At 53.8% G+C, this 16,219-nt stretch overlaps 7 protein-coding genes across 7 annotated transcripts; 3 read left to right on the plus strand and 4 right to left on the minus strand.

Annotated features, from left to right (window-relative positions):
• Positions 1-1,868: 1,868 nt before the first annotated feature.
• On the plus strand, positions 1,869-2,947 carry BBA_06095 (DnaJ domain-containing protein; the record flags this gene model as incomplete). Its single annotated transcript, XM_008601192.1, has 2 exons — positions 1,869-2,182; positions 2,269-2,947. The coding sequence occupies 2 exons, from the start codon at positions 1,869-1,871 to the stop codon at positions 2,945-2,947; spliced, it is 993 nt and encodes a 330-aa protein (XP_008599414.1).
• Positions 2,948-3,323: 376 nt separating this feature from the next.
• On the minus strand, positions 3,324-4,702 carry BBA_06096 (outer mitochondrial membrane protein porin; the record flags this gene model as incomplete). Its single annotated transcript, XM_008601193.1, has 5 exons — positions 3,324-3,353; positions 3,405-4,027; positions 4,192-4,222; positions 4,284-4,406; positions 4,658-4,702. The coding sequence occupies 5 exons, from the start codon at positions 4,700-4,702 to the stop codon at positions 3,324-3,326; spliced, it is 852 nt and encodes a 283-aa protein (XP_008599415.1).
• Positions 4,703-6,037: 1,335 nt separating this feature from the next.
• On the minus strand, positions 6,038-8,378 carry BBA_06097 (asparagine synthase; the record flags this gene model as incomplete). Its single annotated transcript, XM_008601194.1, has 10 exons — positions 6,038-6,080; positions 6,144-6,248; positions 6,304-6,587; positions 6,639-7,631; positions 7,711-7,859; positions 7,919-7,954; positions 8,008-8,034; positions 8,090-8,115; positions 8,189-8,239; positions 8,353-8,378. 10 exons carry the CDS (start codon positions 8,376-8,378, stop codon positions 6,038-6,040), a joined length of 1,740 nt encoding a protein of 579 aa, XP_008599416.1.
• A 1,065-nt stretch (positions 8,379-9,443) lies between these two features.
• On the minus strand, positions 9,444-10,112 carry BBA_06098 (ubiquitin-conjugating enzyme E2-18 kDa; the record flags this gene model as incomplete). The annotated part of the gene is made up of 4 exons (XM_008601195.1): positions 9,444-9,697; positions 9,761-9,784; positions 9,854-10,014; positions 10,078-10,112. 4 exons carry the CDS (start codon positions 10,110-10,112, stop codon positions 9,444-9,446), a joined length of 474 nt encoding a protein of 157 aa, XP_008599417.1.
• Positions 10,113-10,818: 706 nt separating this feature from the next.
• On the plus strand, positions 10,819-12,023 carry BBA_06099 (Pex19 family protein; the record flags this gene model as incomplete). Its single annotated transcript, XM_008601196.1, has 4 exons — positions 10,819-10,972; positions 11,034-11,251; positions 11,332-11,868; positions 11,925-12,023. 4 exons carry the CDS (start codon positions 10,819-10,821, stop codon positions 12,021-12,023), a joined length of 1,008 nt encoding a protein of 335 aa, XP_008599418.1.
• A 263-nt stretch (positions 12,024-12,286) lies between these two features.
• Positions 12,287-13,080, minus strand: BBA_06100 (uncharacterized protein; the record flags this gene model as incomplete). The annotated part of the gene is made up of 2 exons (XM_008601197.1): positions 12,287-12,679; positions 12,742-13,080. 2 exons carry the CDS (start codon positions 13,078-13,080, stop codon positions 12,287-12,289), a joined length of 732 nt encoding a protein of 243 aa, XP_008599419.1.
• Positions 13,081-13,869: 789 nt separating this feature from the next.
• On the plus strand, positions 13,870-15,775 carry BBA_06101 (ABC1 family protein; the record flags this gene model as incomplete). The annotated part of the gene is made up of 3 exons (XM_008601198.1): positions 13,870-14,189; positions 14,247-14,397; positions 14,456-15,775. The coding sequence occupies 3 exons, from the start codon at positions 13,870-13,872 to the stop codon at positions 15,773-15,775; spliced, it is 1,791 nt and encodes a 596-aa protein (XP_008599420.1).
• Between the last annotated feature and the right edge of the window lie 444 nt (positions 15,776-16,219).

Here is a 16,219-nt window from a genome sequence, read left to right on the forward strand (position 1 = left end):
CCACGCTTTTGCGGCCATTGCGATTTAAATCGTTCCGCCGCTCGGTGCACCTAGACGCGAATACAGTCCTTTCAACAAGGTCTGATCTCCCATCGGATGGCCACCGTTGGCCTTCTTCCTTTAGCTTACATTTTATCGGCAAGGCTGCGGGTATTGGCCCGGCTCTCGCCGTATCGCAGCGGAAATCATGGATTAAACTAAGCGATGAAGTTCACTAGCGGACATTACTGCTGATTAGAGAAGGGGAGGCTGTGTTGAATGAGGAATAGAAAAGAAGAAGATGTTATATAGATGGCCCTGGCACAGCGCTGAGCTTGGCTTGGCGTGATAATCTGTTCGCTGAGCTACCGTGTGCCTCGATGTGTACTTGCCAGATATATTGACAATCAAAGTTATATTTGCTCTTCAATAGCCATATATGGCATGTATGCTTTGAAAAGGTGCATGGACTGACTGATCGTTGTCGGCAAACCAGCATCAATTAGAACCTGGCACTTGAATCATTGTTCAGCCGGGGCCCAATTACTTTTTCGCACTTGGCAGGGAAAAAGACTGCAATTCCAATCTACGTAAGCCGGTTCTGTTTCACAGGATGTATAACGATGCATGTCAGGTTGCGCGATTGCCACGCTTCGGCTCACACCCTTGGCGGCGGCCTTGTGCTGACCACATCCAACTAAACTACAACGGCGAATTTCTTTTTATCCTTTTTTCTAATATGGCTGCTTTCCTTGTACGGGGAAAGCTGTAAGTGTCCAAAACTATAATATGACTTTTGAAATTATCTGAAAACAATGGAGCGCTCGGTAGGGCAAAAGGGGAGCCAGATTGGGGGTTTCGTATCTGGCGTAGCGACCAAGAGTCACATTTCGCTCACGCATCATCGACTTACATGCTTTTTCTTTCTTTTTCGCAGAGGCTGCGGCAAGGCTCGGAAAGGCAACGTCAACGTCCAAGTGGAGTGTTATTTGATAAAAGGGAGACGCATGGTCCTTTGGTCAATCTCTTGAAGATGCATCCCGAAAGGTATTCCCCTCCTACAGACATAGTCGTATCTCATCTTGTCAGCAGTCTCATCAAATGTAGCTAGGTCCTTGAAATCATATTATTCGCTTTTTGACGAGTACCTGACCATCTGGCTCATATATTAATCCAGTCTATTAGAATATGTACCTGTGCCGTCACATTTCAAATCATCATCGCGAGCTACCCTCGCATGTGTTGGCACCGGTACGGTTTGCTCGTTCGGGGGATGATGCCTGACCTTGGGTAATTGTCCCATGGCGTCGTAAACTTTAAACACAGCGGCGGTCAGTTCAATTTGTACGCTGCTTTCGTCGCATGGTGTATTGACGACGTAGTTGAAATATGCCTGTACAAGTCTTAAATGACAAAGGGAGATTCACCATGAAGTCGATAGATACTACTCTCCAGACGACCAAGTTTTAGTGGCCAAGCACTCATCGGACCAGACTATCACGTCTCAAGTCGGCCATGTCGGCGGTTCGCATATATCGGTGCTATGCCTGGGGTCATATGCCGTGTTTCATACGTCTTATACCTCGTCCCTATCATCTGCGGCCAAGCAAAGCAAAAGCAAGATCGTGGTGATGATTGGGTCAGGTTAAAATCTAAGGGCTCAGATGATCGAGATTACATCGACAACTGTTCCAATAGTCCACCTGGTATTCGGCTCCGAGCCGGCTCGGTGTGGTGGTTACACCGCCGCCCCATAAAATGACATCGAAGACCAGAACAAGCTCACCAACACCAGGCCCTCAATACCTCCCATAACTCACGACCGAGAAACCGCCTCCCTCCAATAAAGAGAGAGTACCCCAACCTTTTTCCCCAAGAAATCACCAGCAATGGCCGCCTTGGCGCGTGCCGCGCCGTGTCCGCGCCTCTTTCTGCGCTCCACGACGACGTCGTCATCCACGTCGGCGGCCTCGCCGCAGCCGGCACCGTCGCCACCACGTCCAAGCCGCCGCATCGTGCGCTGCTCCACGGCTGCGTCATACTACAGCAACAACTCTCTCTGGTTAGCGCCCCCATCATGTCAACAGCAGCAGCAGCGGAGGTCGTTTGGCTGTACCAGGAGCGTGCGACGCGACTTGACCAAGAAGAACCACTACGAGCGTTTGCAAGTCCCTCAGTCCGCCACACGCAGCGACATTAAAAAGTGCGTTTTTTTTGTTCTCCCCGTCTCATACGTATATACATATATCTGTGTGTGTGTGTGTTGTGCCGTCTAACAATCCACTCTAGATCATTCTACAAGCTCAGCAAGACGCACCACCCCGACGCCAACCGCAACGACCCCAACGCCGCGCACACCTTTGCCCTGCTATCCGAGTCCTACACACTCCTCTCCGACCCCTCGCGCCGCTCCCTCTACGACCGAGACGTTATGGCTCGCCTGCAAACCCCGTCTTCCACCCACTCGCCTCACCACGGCTCCTACCACTCCGCTGCGCACCACTCGGCCGGCGGCCGCCCTGCCTCGGGGCTCTCCAAGCGCCGGGGCAGCTTCCGCGGGCCTCCCCCTTCCTTTTACCGCAATGGCGGGTGGGGCGCTCATGCGGACCGGCGACGGCGGGCTCACGAAGACACCGCCGGGTCCGCGTCGAACTCGTCGGCCTCGTCATCGTCGTCGTCGCACTACACACACTACACAAATTACGAAAGCTCGGGCCCGGGTCGCCTCGACGAAGAGGGCGTACCTCTGCATTTCGATAAAGAGGCGCACCGGCGGACGCATGAAAAGGAGGACCGCCGGCGGTGGGCGAGGCGCAGACGCGCGCTGGACGAGGAGGGCGTCGAGTTTGAGCCGCAGACGAGCCTGGGCGCGCACTTTGCAATCGTGCTGGGGATCCTGGGCGCGACGGTGCTGGTGCCTGTGTGGTACTGGAACACGATGAGCGGGAAGAGGAGGAAGGAGTTTTAGCGTTGCTTCGAGATCATGGGCCATCGATGATCATGTGTGTATATATTTGCATGATGGCCGGTAGGATTTGGGCAATCCTACCGGCAGAGAATCTACCCGATTCTGCATACACTTTGACTTGTACATGCTCAGTCACCGTCAAATACACACGAGTACAACCAAGTTTTGGCCAAGAAACGAATCATCCACTTCTAGTCATACCCTTAAAATCACATCGCTAGACCGAATCGTAGAAGTCATCTTCCAAGGACATCATTAAGATAATCTCTTACATCAACTATACATCTACATGCGAGATTAACCACGCGCAATCTGCACGCATCGAGTAGGGTGGTATATAACGCTGGGTACTGCCTGCTGGGTCATCGAGGGTATTTTAACCCTGGAAAGTGAAGCTGGCACCGAGCTGCAAACGGTTAGTAACCCGAAGCCGCCTTTATTCCTCATAGTCACATACCTTGTGGGTGGCCTGGTCCAGTTTCTGGGTGTCAAAGGAGCCGCCGAGACCTAGGGTGACGCCTTCGCGGAGGAGGACGTTGTAGCCGACGGCAGCGATGCCGCGGTCGTTGAGCTTGACCTTGGCAAATGAGACGGGGTCGATGCGGTACTTGGAGGCGACCTCGAGGCCAACGGCGTTGCCAGTCTTGGAGTTCCAGGTGGCCTTGGCGCCGGCCTCGACCTGGGAGTTGACCTTGTGGTAGTACGAGGCGGCGAAGATGCTGAGGTTGTCGGTGGCGGTGACAGCGGCGCTGTACTGAGGCGCCGTGTAACCGACAGCGGCCGAGTAGGTGGTGATGGCGGCCTTGTTGACGTCGTAGCCGGCCGAAGCGCCGGCGAGGAAGCCCTCGTGGCCGACGACGGCGTCAATGTTGGCCGTGGGGCCCTTCAGCAGGTCGAAAAAGGCGCGGCCGTGGAAGCCGGGCTGCTTGAAGAGCAGGTTGAACTTGGCGCCCTTGGCGGCGGTGGCGGGCAGGAAGTTGAAGAGACCCTCAAGCTTCAGGCCCTTGGCGAGGGTGTCGTTAACCTCGAGCTTGGTGTCGAGGACGTTTGCCGTGTTCCAGGTCTGGGTGAGGGTGAGGCCTGCGTATCGTCAAGGTTAGTAGGGCGGCCGATGGGGGACGAGAGATTTAGGACGCGGCTGTGCGCAGCGTATGGGAAACTTCACGTCGCTCGAGATCCAAGCCCAGCAATGTGTTGCTCCGTAGTGCGCGCAAAACTCGAAACGTCGGGTGGTGGAACCGTACCGGTGGGCTTGTCGGTGTATTTTCCCTCGATCTTAAGGGCGAGTCAGCTTGCGGAGGTTCGAGGAAGCAGAGAATTCAGGGCAGCAACTTACAGCAGCAGAGGTCTGCTTGTCGTGGCTGGACTTGCCGGTGACCTTGAAAGCAACGCCATTGGGAGCGGTGTCCTTGAACTCAAAGGTGCTGGCCGCGAGGTGGTAGAAATCCTTGTTCAGGAGCTGTCGTAGGAGAAGAGAAGGGTTAGTTTAGCTGTCTTGTTTGCGCAATCATATTTTGCCACGTGTATGCTAGTTTCAATTGGGCGCAAGCAAGGCCGACACTCATCAACTCAAGGGCTGAGCGCAAGCCAAGGGCGAGCAGGGCATCATCGCGCAGGACGAAGAAGAAGAAGAGCCATCTTCGGTATGACAAACGGATAGCACCGGGGACTAGACAGCGCAAAGGGTGAAGCTGCGAATAAAAAACATACATCGTTGGCCGGCTTAGCAATGTCGGAGAAGGCAGGAATAGACATGATGACTGATTTGTGAGGGTGCACGGGTTGGTATGGAGAAGAAGAGGTGTCTAGAGGGTGATGGTGTTTTGGAAGTTGGTAAAGGAAAGGGAAGAAGCAAACTGAAGCAAATTTGGCGCAGCCCTGGGCCTAGGCGTGCTCAACGTTGGGATCCCGCCAGTGGGTTCAGTGTTTGGTGTGGGTTCAGAGCTCTTTCATTGGTTGGTAATGTCTTGGTCCCCGGTACGGAGTAATGCAGCGCCAGAACATGTGCCTGTCAAAAATAATGCAAGTACGGAGTAGGTATCCGTAATTACTTACAATTCATGTAGGTACTCCGTATTAATAGCGAGTTTGCCCGTCCCCGACATCAGCCGATCCGTCAGCCTTTGCAGCTCACAAACATCCGGACTCTGGACTGGGCTTCGACAGTATTAATACCTGCGTGTCCGGCACTGTGAGCCTCACCTTACTCACCTTACTCGGACACAGAACGCTGGACATTAGGCAACGGAATTCACTACAAGTTACATGACAAGTCCGAAACAAGCCTCCTTCACAATGGCAGATAGGTATGACCATCACATCTACCACTACTGTCCACGCTCCCCTCGGCAGACGCATGCACGCATCTCTCTCCACGTGGGGGGCGTTTTCTCATTCATTTATCGTTAATTACTCGTCATGCTCGTTACTGCTCCCTCTCACCCACTTTCTGTTTAACTAGCCTTCTTCTCCGGATTTCTAGTATTCTTTTTTTTTTTTTTTTGACATTTAGTAGTCGTATGAAGTTAAAATTACTTTTTTAGGCATTAACAAGCCCCGGTCTTATCATTTTCCAGGATTGAATTAATCGTCGAACTAAACTCATTCTCTACAAAGTACACAAATAGACCACTGTTCTCCCATAATTACCATGCTGTGCCTGTAAACAACGCCGTCGCGCCATTGGCCTGCTCCGTGTATTGGTCTCAGCCTACAGAGTTGACGCGCCAAACTTGGCCTTGTGACCGGAAAGCCGTTCCTTGAACGAACAAGTCACGAGCTCCTATTCAGGCTCGGCATAATTTACTTCCTAGAAATGTCCACAGCATTTAAAATTGCCACATTGATTCTTATGCTATTACTCCGACGCGGGGACTGCTATACCCTGGTGCCTCACTTCAGCCCACCAGGCTTTTAGCCAATAGCCTTGCCGCTAAGCAACAGTCACATGAAGTAGATGTTGGCATTTTCAGAACCAGAGAATTGCATTTTTCAACCATTCTATCGAGCTAAACAGACCTCATTCTACTTAACTTTTGTCAAGCATGTGAAAAGCAGTCGACCCTCCTGGAACTCCTACTTCCGTTGAATCTATGCGGCATTGTCGTACTTTTGGTTGTGGGTAGATATAGCTCTAAAAATACCCGTTAGCGAATAACATCTACAGCAATAATACAAGGGGTTGCTCTAAACGCACCGGCCACTGGGGTCCGACTGCTTGGACCAAGTCGGCGCCCAGCGCATGACGGTCGAGGCACAGCGAGGCGGAAAGTGCTCGTCAAACATCAGACGGTACCAGTATCTATCATCGCGTTAGCAGGCTGCCGATCTTGCTTATTCTTCATGGTGTTGCATACCCCTCTTTGGTGTCGGGCACGTCCGTACCCCATTCCGCTTTAGGGTTCTTCATCATGTCGTCGGTAACGTGCAGCTCCGCCGTGTCCTTGAGCGCGTCGATCCATCCGTATCCCACGCCGTCCGAAAACTGCTCCTTTTGGCGCCACAGAATCGACTCGGGCAGGTACGGTGTGTTGTCGGGCTCGTCCGTCGTGTCAAAGGCCTTGCGTAGAATGTACTTTTCCATGCGCTCCTTGGTGATCATCTTGTCCGCCGGGTCAATGTTCATGGTGGTTTCCAAAAACTGTTTTCATTAGCTCATAAGACCCGTTAGACGCATCAGGGCAAATCTTACCTCCTTGTCCAAAAAGGGCACACGAGCCTCCAGCCCCCAGGCAGAGGTCGACTTGTTGGCACGCAGGCAGTCAGCCAAGTGTAGATTCTTGACACGGCGCACCGTCTCCTCATGGAACGCCTTCTTGTCGGGCGCAGCGTGGAAGTACAGGTAGCCGCCGAAAATTTCGTCGCTTCCCTCGCCGCTGAGAACCATCTTGACGCCCATGGCCTTGATCTTGCGCGACAGCAGGTACATGGGGGTCGAGGCGCGAATCGTCGTCACGTCAAAGGTCTCAAGGTGGTAGATGACATCTGACAAGGCGTTGAGGCCATCCTCAATGGTGAAGGTCATGACGTGGTGCTTGGTGCCGAGGAACTCGGCGACCTTGAGGGCAGCCTCGTTGTCGGGCGAGCCGGGCAGACCAATGGAAAAGGAGTTGAGCTGAGGCAGGTAGGTGACGGTCTCAAGGTGATCCTCGTCATCTATACCGACCAGACCCTCGCCCTTGTCAGCGTCCTGCGCCTGGGTCTGGGCCTTGCCGGCCTCGATGGCGAGCTTCTTTTGGCGCAGCGTCTCGCGCTGAGCAATCGCAGCCACCAGACTCGAGTCTAGACCGCCAGAGAGGAGCACGCCGTAGGGAACCTCGGCCATGAGGCGCTTGCGGACGGCCTTTTCCAAACCATGGCGAATGGCCAGGTAGTCTACGGGCGTCGAGGGGACGTTGGCGGGGTCCCACCACGTGGGCTTGAAATATCTCGTCGTCTCGCCAGTCTTGGAGTCGTACACGTGGCCGGGAGGAAAGGCGACGATCTTGTCGCAGACGGGGGCCAGACACTTGAGCTCCGAGGCAAAGTAGACGGCTTCGGGTTCCTTCCATGACCAGCCCTGGTAGAAGGTGGTGATGCCAATGGGGTCGCGGGCGGCAATAACGCGGTCCTGGTTCTTGTCGTACAGCACAAAGGAGAACATGCCATCGAGGTGAGCAGGGGCATCGTTGTCGTATGCCATGTACTACAAGAGCAATGCTGTTAGAGCGCAAGGTCGCGCGAGGAGTCGCAGCATGGCAGTGCGGGGCAGAGGCATCTCTTACCAGAGGAATAATGACCTCGCAATCCGAGTGCGTTTTAAAGTGGTATGGCTCCTTAAGGCTCTTGCGGACCAGGCGGTGGTTGTAGATTTCTCCGTTGACAGCGAGAACAATGGACTCATCGGCGTTGGTCAATGGCTGAGCGCCAGAATCTGCGAGCTTGTGAGATGGGATGCCAAGGCGGGGCAGAAAATTCAATCGCGCAACTTACCGACACCGACAATGCTAAGACGCTCATGGCAAAGAACTAGAGAGTCAGTATGATGGGTTTCAAGTACTAGAGAGGCCAATTGACCATACTTGTGCTGTTGCAAATGACGCTGCCGCCTGCGCAGGATTTGTTAGCATCGTCATATTTGGTGCGCCGGTTGCGACCACTCACTCCAATCGGGACCGCGGTGGCGGATTCTGTATTGTGTCAGCATTTTTATTCCAGTAAACGAGAGGGAGAATCCTGGCAAGAAGGAGAGGATTGACATACTGTTTCGCGAGGCGCAGAGCCGTGGGCTTGAATTTATGAACGTCGGGGTGACTAGAGCCATGATGTTGGCAAATTGGACAAGGTTATGACAAGCGCGAGATGCAGCGCATGGAGGGGCAAGCTTTGCAAGTCATAGCAAGCAGGTAGAGAGAGGTAAAACGTACCGGTAGCAAGCAAAAATGCCACACATGGTTGCTGCTTGATTCGGGATTGTTTTTCTCTTTTGGTTTAGAGATTGAAAAGAGGGAAAGAATTAGAGATCGCCGAGCACAGAGAGAGAAAAAGGTTCTGAATGCCGAAGGCGGCGTGGGATTTGCAGATAAGGTTATCCGTAGTCGCGTGTGGAAAGAGTCACAGTTTTTAGGTAAGCAGGTGGCATGTAAGGTACCAGGGTGTAAAATAGGTAGGCACCAGGTAATAAGGACCATAATAATAAGGTAGCTGGAACTGGCCGCGCACAGTTTCTCGCGGGGCTACTTCTGACTCGGCGCGCTGATAAGTGACCACATCCTCCCCCGGTACGGATGCAAATAATAAAGACTATTACTTGCGCAAGGCACCGGTAGCGCTCCTTCTACTGCACCACGCCACTTTTCTCCTCAGGATATATTAGGTAGACTGTAAATATTCATATAAATGGAGTATGAATCATTTCCCACGCTGTCAGGCCCCAACCTTGAATTCTGCACACTTGTCCACCGCAAACGGCCGACTTCGGATTTGTCTGCTACGACTCACCCGAAGAAAGATGTAATACTCAACCACGCCAAATCTATCCTATTATCCGGTTTCAAGTTGGCTAGTTGATGCAGCTGAAACACAGGTTCCCGTTTTTGCCGCTTTCTCTGGATCAGAGCCCCAGATTAGTCCAACTCTGACTTTGAGCCTTATAATTAACTGGTCCCCGCGTCCAACACTGGTCGATGCCCTGGTAGGTAGGTATCGAGCACCACATCACTCGTCGCATGCACCATTACCACCACGCACGACTGGAAAATTCCTCAATTACGACGAGAATAAATGAATGCAACGTGAGCAACAAACAACCAAACCTTCAAAGAATTGATTTCGCTTCTCAACAAGATTGACCGTCTTCCTCTGCCATCTCCCGCTGAATCGGCTCGTACCATCTTCTGAATGTATTTATCTCGCCTGTAACACCGTGTAACGCTTAGGATTTTGCTTCTTGTAGTTTTCCTGCGTCATTTTGCGAAAAGATTCTCGCACAGTCATGCTTCGTTATTCGCATTCTCCGTCACGGTGCCGGGTTTTCGCGCACCACGCGGCGCACGCGCTTCTCGTACTCGACTCGGTTGCGCTTGAACAGATTGTATGCCTCGGATTGCGCCGGCGAATCGGGATTCGGATCGTCCAACAGCTCCTGAATGCCCAGCAAAACCTGCCTGACTGTAATCGTCGCCTTCCATGCCTCCGCCTCGTTGAGAATCGACAGACAGACGGTGCCAGACGGGTACACATTCGGGTGGAACAGTGGCGGAGTAAATCGGCCTGGTTACGTCCTGTTAGTTTGCTTGATCGCTTGACGTGTCCTGCAGAAAGTTTGCGACATACACTTTGGAGGCTTGATCGGGTATTCTAAACGGGCACACGCACTCTTGGTTAGTCTTTCAACGTTTACACAACGATCTCAAAGTTCAGCCTCACCATCGGGGAAAGTCACAACCAGCTTAAACAGGCCACCCTCCCAAATAGTCTTGTCCTTGCCGGGTACACCGCACTCCCACTTTTTCAGGTCCAAGACGCCTTCCTTTGTGCGGACAGGTCGCGCGTAGAAGCCAAACGGGTGATCTTTGCGCCATAGCTTGCTGCATCGCGAGCGCGTTAGCAGTCTGCAGGCAGCTGAAAGAGTGACAACTTTTAATTCTTACCGCTCTTGCTGTAATCTGGTCTGACACAGCGCCATGGTGTACTCGTAGTGCACGGAGCAGTCGTGTGTTGAGGGTATACCGGCGGCAAAGGTAAAAGGGAAAAGAAAGGTTGACGATCAAGAGTCACAAGCCTATACAGAAGACGCCCAGCTGGCCGAGGAAAGACAAAGATATGAACTGTCACGCGTGTAAGGAAACTAGACTTCTCTGTTGTTGAAGAGATGACGCTGTTTAGATCAAAGAGCGTCGTGCGTGAAGCGATTCAGTTACACTTCACTTTTGCCGCCATGAAGGTGGGGCAGCTTGTCACTTGAAATAATACCATGTACCTAGTCCAGGGTCGCACCGCCACAGGCAGCCTTTTGCCTCGATGCGTGGGGCAGTAACTTGTAAGCAATCACTGGTTCGCCCTCTCACGCTCAACCGATTGCCAGGCCTTTCTAGTGCGCTCCCTCGGCTCAACACCCAATAGCTGCTCCCGCAAGACCCTTTGCCGTCGCCATTTCAAAACCCTGGCGTCGCAAGCCACACACCAACTTCAAATACACCGCAAATTCTCTATCGAATCGTCCATCTCTTCTTATTATTTATACCAAGCAGATAACGCCATCATCAGACGAAGAAGCTACTCTCTAACCCCGCGGCTATTCGCTCCTCGTTCGGTGCATGTGGGGCTAACCGATGCGCAAGTCAAGCTTGTGATAGAACAACAGCGTACTCTCTCACATAAACGCCCTCATCATGAATTCAACTGGTGCAGCGCCGGCCACGGCAGAGAAACAGAATGTTGAGACGAAAGCCACAGATGCTTCTGCCGCGCCAACGAGCGCTCCTCCGGCCGTGGCCGTTGCCGATGTCCCCGACCCCGATGAGGACGACCTAGATGACTTGGATGGTAACTTTTCACTCACTCTCTCTCATTCATGAGGCATAGAATACTGACACTTACTGCCTAGATATGCTGGATGAATTTTCTACTGTCAAAATTGACTCTAAAAAGCCCTTGGAAACGCCTGCAGCTGCTGCTGCAGCTGCTGCCGCCGGCGCCGGTCCAGCGCCCGAAGCCGGCGCAAAGACCGAGGAATCTGTCAACCCCAAAGACACAACAGAAGAAGATTTCGCCAAGCAGCTCCAAGCTGGCATGGCAAACTTGCTCAGCGAGCTCGAGAAGTCGGTACGTACTGTCCCTTGCTTGCTTTTTTTCCTCAAACAATCTTGTTGAGCACCATTTGCTGACGCACTCACCGGCAATAGCCAGAGATGCAGGCTGAATTTGAGAGCATGTTCAAGGGCATGGCCACCGCCACTGAGGGCGGCGCTGCTTCCGGGGACGCGGCGGCCACGGCCGATGCCGCAGCCGCCACCGACGAGTCCTTTCAGGACACGATCCGGCGCACCATGGAGCGCATGCAGACCTCGGGCGAGCAGGCCACGGCGGCTGCGGCCTCGGGTGGCTCTGACAGCTTCATGTCGGAGCTCCTCAAGCAAATGACCTCGTCAGGCGGTGCAGGCGCCGACGGCGAGGGCGGCGAGGAGGAGTTTTCCAAGATGCTCATGGGCATGATGGAGCAGCTCACCAACAAGGAGATCCTCTACGAGCCCATGAAGGAGCTACATGACAAGTTCCCTGTCTGGCTGTCGGCCAACCGCGAAAAGACGCCCGCCGAGGAATTGAAGCGCTACCAGGACCAGCACGCCCTGGTGGACGAGATTGTGGCCCGCTTCGAAGCGAGCACCTACTCGGATTCCAATGCCGCAGACAGAGAGTACATTGTGGAGCGGATGCAAAAGGTAACGTAGTTGCCGAAGACGGTCAGTCTAGTCAAGGTACTAACCGATGGCAATAGATGCAGGAGCTAGGCTCGCCACCCTCGGATCTGGTGGGGGATCTCGACACAGCACAAGAAGCCTTTGCCGGTGCCGACGAGCAATGTAATCCGCAGTAGTAGAGAGAAAGAAACATGGACAAGTCTTAATTCACCTGACAAGTTGCCGTCTTTTTCATGTTTTGCCTTTTGAGCATGTCGCATCCTCCATACTCATACGTACATATCTTTGGGTGGTGAAAATATCCCAGTCAAGAAAATGGCCATCGCCATGGCTCTCTGAACGCCGAAACGCCATGCCAACAGAACGTCCAAGAATTTCAAAAAGCCAATTATTCTGTACGCCGTGTATCCTTCCAAGTATGTGCCCATATATACAGCATTTATTCCATGTCCATGTCGTCTGCCGAGCCGGCGTGTTGTTGCATCCGCGTAGCCTGATCAATATCCTTTGCCGAGAGCAGCTCTTCAAAGAGATCATCGTACTCGTCATCTGACAAGGAGGGGGATATCGGACGCATCGCCGGCGATTGCAGCGACTGCTGCTGCTGCTGATACGATGCAAACATGGCCTCGAGCTCCGCATCCTCGCCACACTCATCCGCCATGTCGTCGTCGTCGTCGTCGTCGTCGTCGTCGCCGTCCATATTCCCGTCCTCGGGCTGCAACATCGACTCAGGACGAAAACTCGAGGCTTCTTCTATATCCGCTTCGGACAGCTCTGGCGCGTCGTACGATAGGCGATGCATGTCTGCGATCCAGTTGGTTTTCAGAAACTAAAGAACCTCGGTCAGCGACAACACAGCTCCATGCATGCCACGAAGTGGCGCCAACGTACCTGTCCCTCAATATCCCGCCGCTGCCACGCCTTGTCCTCGGCCTTGTCGCGCACTCCGCGCAAAAAGTTGACCCGCCGCCGCTGCTGCGCGTCCTCGCGCCGGCGTAGCAATGGGTTGCGTCGCGTCGCAGGCGTCGCGCACGCGGCATACCGGAACTTGGGCGGCTGAATTGGCGATGACTGCGTCTGGCGTATCGCGGCGTAGGATGAGGACCTGTCCTCTTGCGCGCCGAGGGGCGAGGAGGGGCGCAGCGGCGACGACGAGAGCGGTGATGAGACGGCTGGGCGGTGGTGGTCGCAGGTGGCTGTAAAGATGGGCGCGGGGGCAAAGGATAGCATGGTTCCTGCCACGGTGTGCTCGGGTTGAGTTTCTGGCATGTAAGAGCCGATGAATTCAGCGAGATGGGGTTGTTTGATGGTATTAATAGCGATGGATTGAGGGCGAAGGACAATCAACTTGGCTTGGCGTGGACAGTGGTAATGGTGGGCTGAGGAGCCTTCCACAGGACGTGTCTCGGGGTTTAATGGGCTCTTGGACGCGTTTGGATTGGCGTCGCGCGGTCACGTGTAAAGTGGTAAATAGAGATGGAAACAGCACGTACCCATGCCATTGCTACAGCTGTTCAGCTGGATAATTACATGTAAAAATCTGATTTCCACCTGCCGTGATTCTTTCGAGTCTATCATCGAAATGGAGAAATGGCTTGCAGTACGTTGATTCAAGTTGGAATGTTCATTAAATCCGGTCCTCTCATAGGATGCGCGGACAGCAGATCAGAGCCTACCTTAACTACCTATGTAGCAAAGCCGACGGAGACGGGGACAACGGCCCCCGCCGAATCACGGCCGCTGACGCTACTAAAAAAATTGTTGAGTTATCGCGACACTGGACATGTGCGCTTTTTCCTTCACAATCAGCAAGCGCAATCCATCTTTCTTTTGCCTTCTCGGTAAATTCAGGGCATTGACAATTCCACTCTCCATTGTGAATTTTTTTTCCATCAATCGGATCATCACGCTTAGGATGATAGCCCTCGGCCCCAACGCTCCCTTTCAACGCCCCGAATAAGCCTCTCCTGGGCTGGCCTAGGCAAACATATACACAGTGTCCGATATTCAAGGGCCGCAATGAGCAGCTTTTCGCTCTCCGTTTTTGCCAGGCGGCTCGGTCCTCCGCAATGGACCTGTACAACCTGCAGAAGCCAGCTTCCTCGGACCATCAAGCCAGTCAGGTGCTTCGGCGCCACTAGACGCTTCGCCACTGCAACAGACAAGATTGGCTCGTCGCAACAGCATCGCCGCCCTCGCAGAGCGCTTCTTTTCGCATCGACAACCGCAGCTGTAGGCGGCGTCACGGTTTTCGCCTTCATCGACGATATCAAGGGCTTCTATGAGGCCGCTCAGCGCAGCGGTCGCGTCGTCTCGGGATTGGCAATCTGCATCAACGAGTATGCCGCAAGACTCTGGGCTTTCTGTGGACAAGTTCGAACTAACAGCAATTCTAGTTACCGTTCTACACTGAAAAAGAGAGCATTGATTGAAAATAAAGACGAAAAGGAAGCCGTTCTCAAGGCGTGCCACGAGCGATGCGCGAAACGTACGTTGAAGGTGCTGGAGAAGAACGGCGGCATCTTTATCAAGCTCGGACAGCATCTTGTACGCATCGGAATTTATATACATATCACTAAACGCACAACGGCTGACCTCTTTGCAGAGCGCAATGAACTATCTCTTACCCTCAGAGTGGACCACCACCTTTATCCCACTCCAGGACAAGTGCCCAGTATCCTCGTACGAATCGATTGAGGCAATGTATAGAAAGGATACAGGCGAGGACCTGATGGATTACTTTTCCGAATTCTCGCACGAGCCCATTGGCGCGGCCTCGCTCGCGCAGGTGCACCTGGCAACGATCCGCGCCTCTGGGCAGCAGGTCGCGGTCAAGGTGCAGCACCCGGAGCTGCAGGCGTGGGCGCCGCTGGACCTCGCGCTGACCAAGTACACCTTTTCGACGCTGAAGCGCTTTTTTCCCGAGTACGACCTCGAGTGGTTGTCGTCGGAGATGGAGGTGTCGCTGCCCAAGGAGCTCGACTTCCAGGAGGAGGCCGTCAACGCGCGCTCCATGCGCGACCACTTTGTCAGAATTCCGCACCTGCCCCTTGTCATCCCCGAAGTCGTCTGGGCGCGCCAGCGCATCATCGTCATGGCGTACGAGGCGGGCCACCGCCCCGATGACCTCGCTTACCTCGATGCCAACGGCATCGACCGCGACGAGGTCTCGGCGACGCTCGCGCGCATCTTCAACGAAATGATTTTTGGCGACGGCGCCCCTTTGCACTGCGACCCGCATGGCGGCAACCTCGCCATTCGCAAGAACGACTCGTTCCGCGGCTTCAGCGGCAAGCCCAATTTCGACGTCATCCTCTACGACCACGGCCTGTACCGCGAGATCCCGTCCGAGCTGCGCCGCTCTTACGCCAAGATGTGGCTCGCTGTCATGGACGGTGACATGGACCGCATGCGGCGCTACGCGCACGAGGTCGCCGGCATCACCGATAAGGATTTCCCGCTCTTTGCGTCGGCCATTACCGGGCGCGACTACAGCGTCATCTCCAAGCAAGGGTCCATCCTGCGGTCGCGCACCGGCGAAGAAGAGGCCGCCATGTCGACGTCGCTGCAGGAGGGACTCATCGTCGAGCTCGTGCAGCTTCTCAGCCGCGTGCCCCGCATCATCCTCCTCATTCTCAAGACCAACGACCTGACGCGCAGCCTCGACGAGAACCTGCACACGCGCCAGGGCCCCATTCGCACCTTTATGATCCTCGCACGCTACTGCACGCGCACCGTGTTTCACGAGCAGCTCGACAAGATTCGCGAGCGCGGGGGGTCGTTTTTCTGGCCGGCCAACGCGGTGCGCGTCGTGTCGGCGTGGTTGTCGTTTATGCGCGTCGAGATTAAGCTCGAGGTGTTTGAGCTTTGGCTGAGTATCAAGCGCATGATGGGGTTCAAGAACAGTGTTGGCGTCCTATCATAGTCGTTGGGTGTTGGTGATGGAATGCGGTGTACATATGTATACATTTTCGAAGGAAAGATTTTTCAGCGCGAGTGTAGGAATAAGGGCTGGTCAGCAAAGCGTTAGATTACCATTCGCCGCGTGGCAGGCCGTCAATGGCCGCTTGCCGGTATTCCCATGTGATTCTTGGGGTATGATTACGGTTCTAGAACAGCGGGCGTCACGGCCTGGAGTGTTTCTCGAGGAACACGTTCTGCTCGCGAGATATAGACGAGTACTAGATAACCTGATGCGGGCAGTCGCATGACAGGATAGAAGAGCGTCAATAACAATAGAATTCAGCAATAGCCGTGAGAGTGACAAATAGAAAGCTCACGTGTGGAGTTTGATGAGCTCCGTGGGAGCAGCCAATAACAACAGCTAATGTGGTATTAGTATCACGGTCTATATCTTGCTTAGATTCAA

The sequence above is a fragment of the Beauveria bassiana genome (genome assembly GCF_000280675.1).
Source record: "Beauveria bassiana ARSEF 2860 unplaced genomic scaffold BBA_S00017, whole genome shotgun sequence".
NCBI classification, from domain to species: domain Eukaryota; kingdom Fungi; phylum Ascomycota; class Sordariomycetes; order Hypocreales; family Cordycipitaceae; genus Beauveria; species Beauveria bassiana.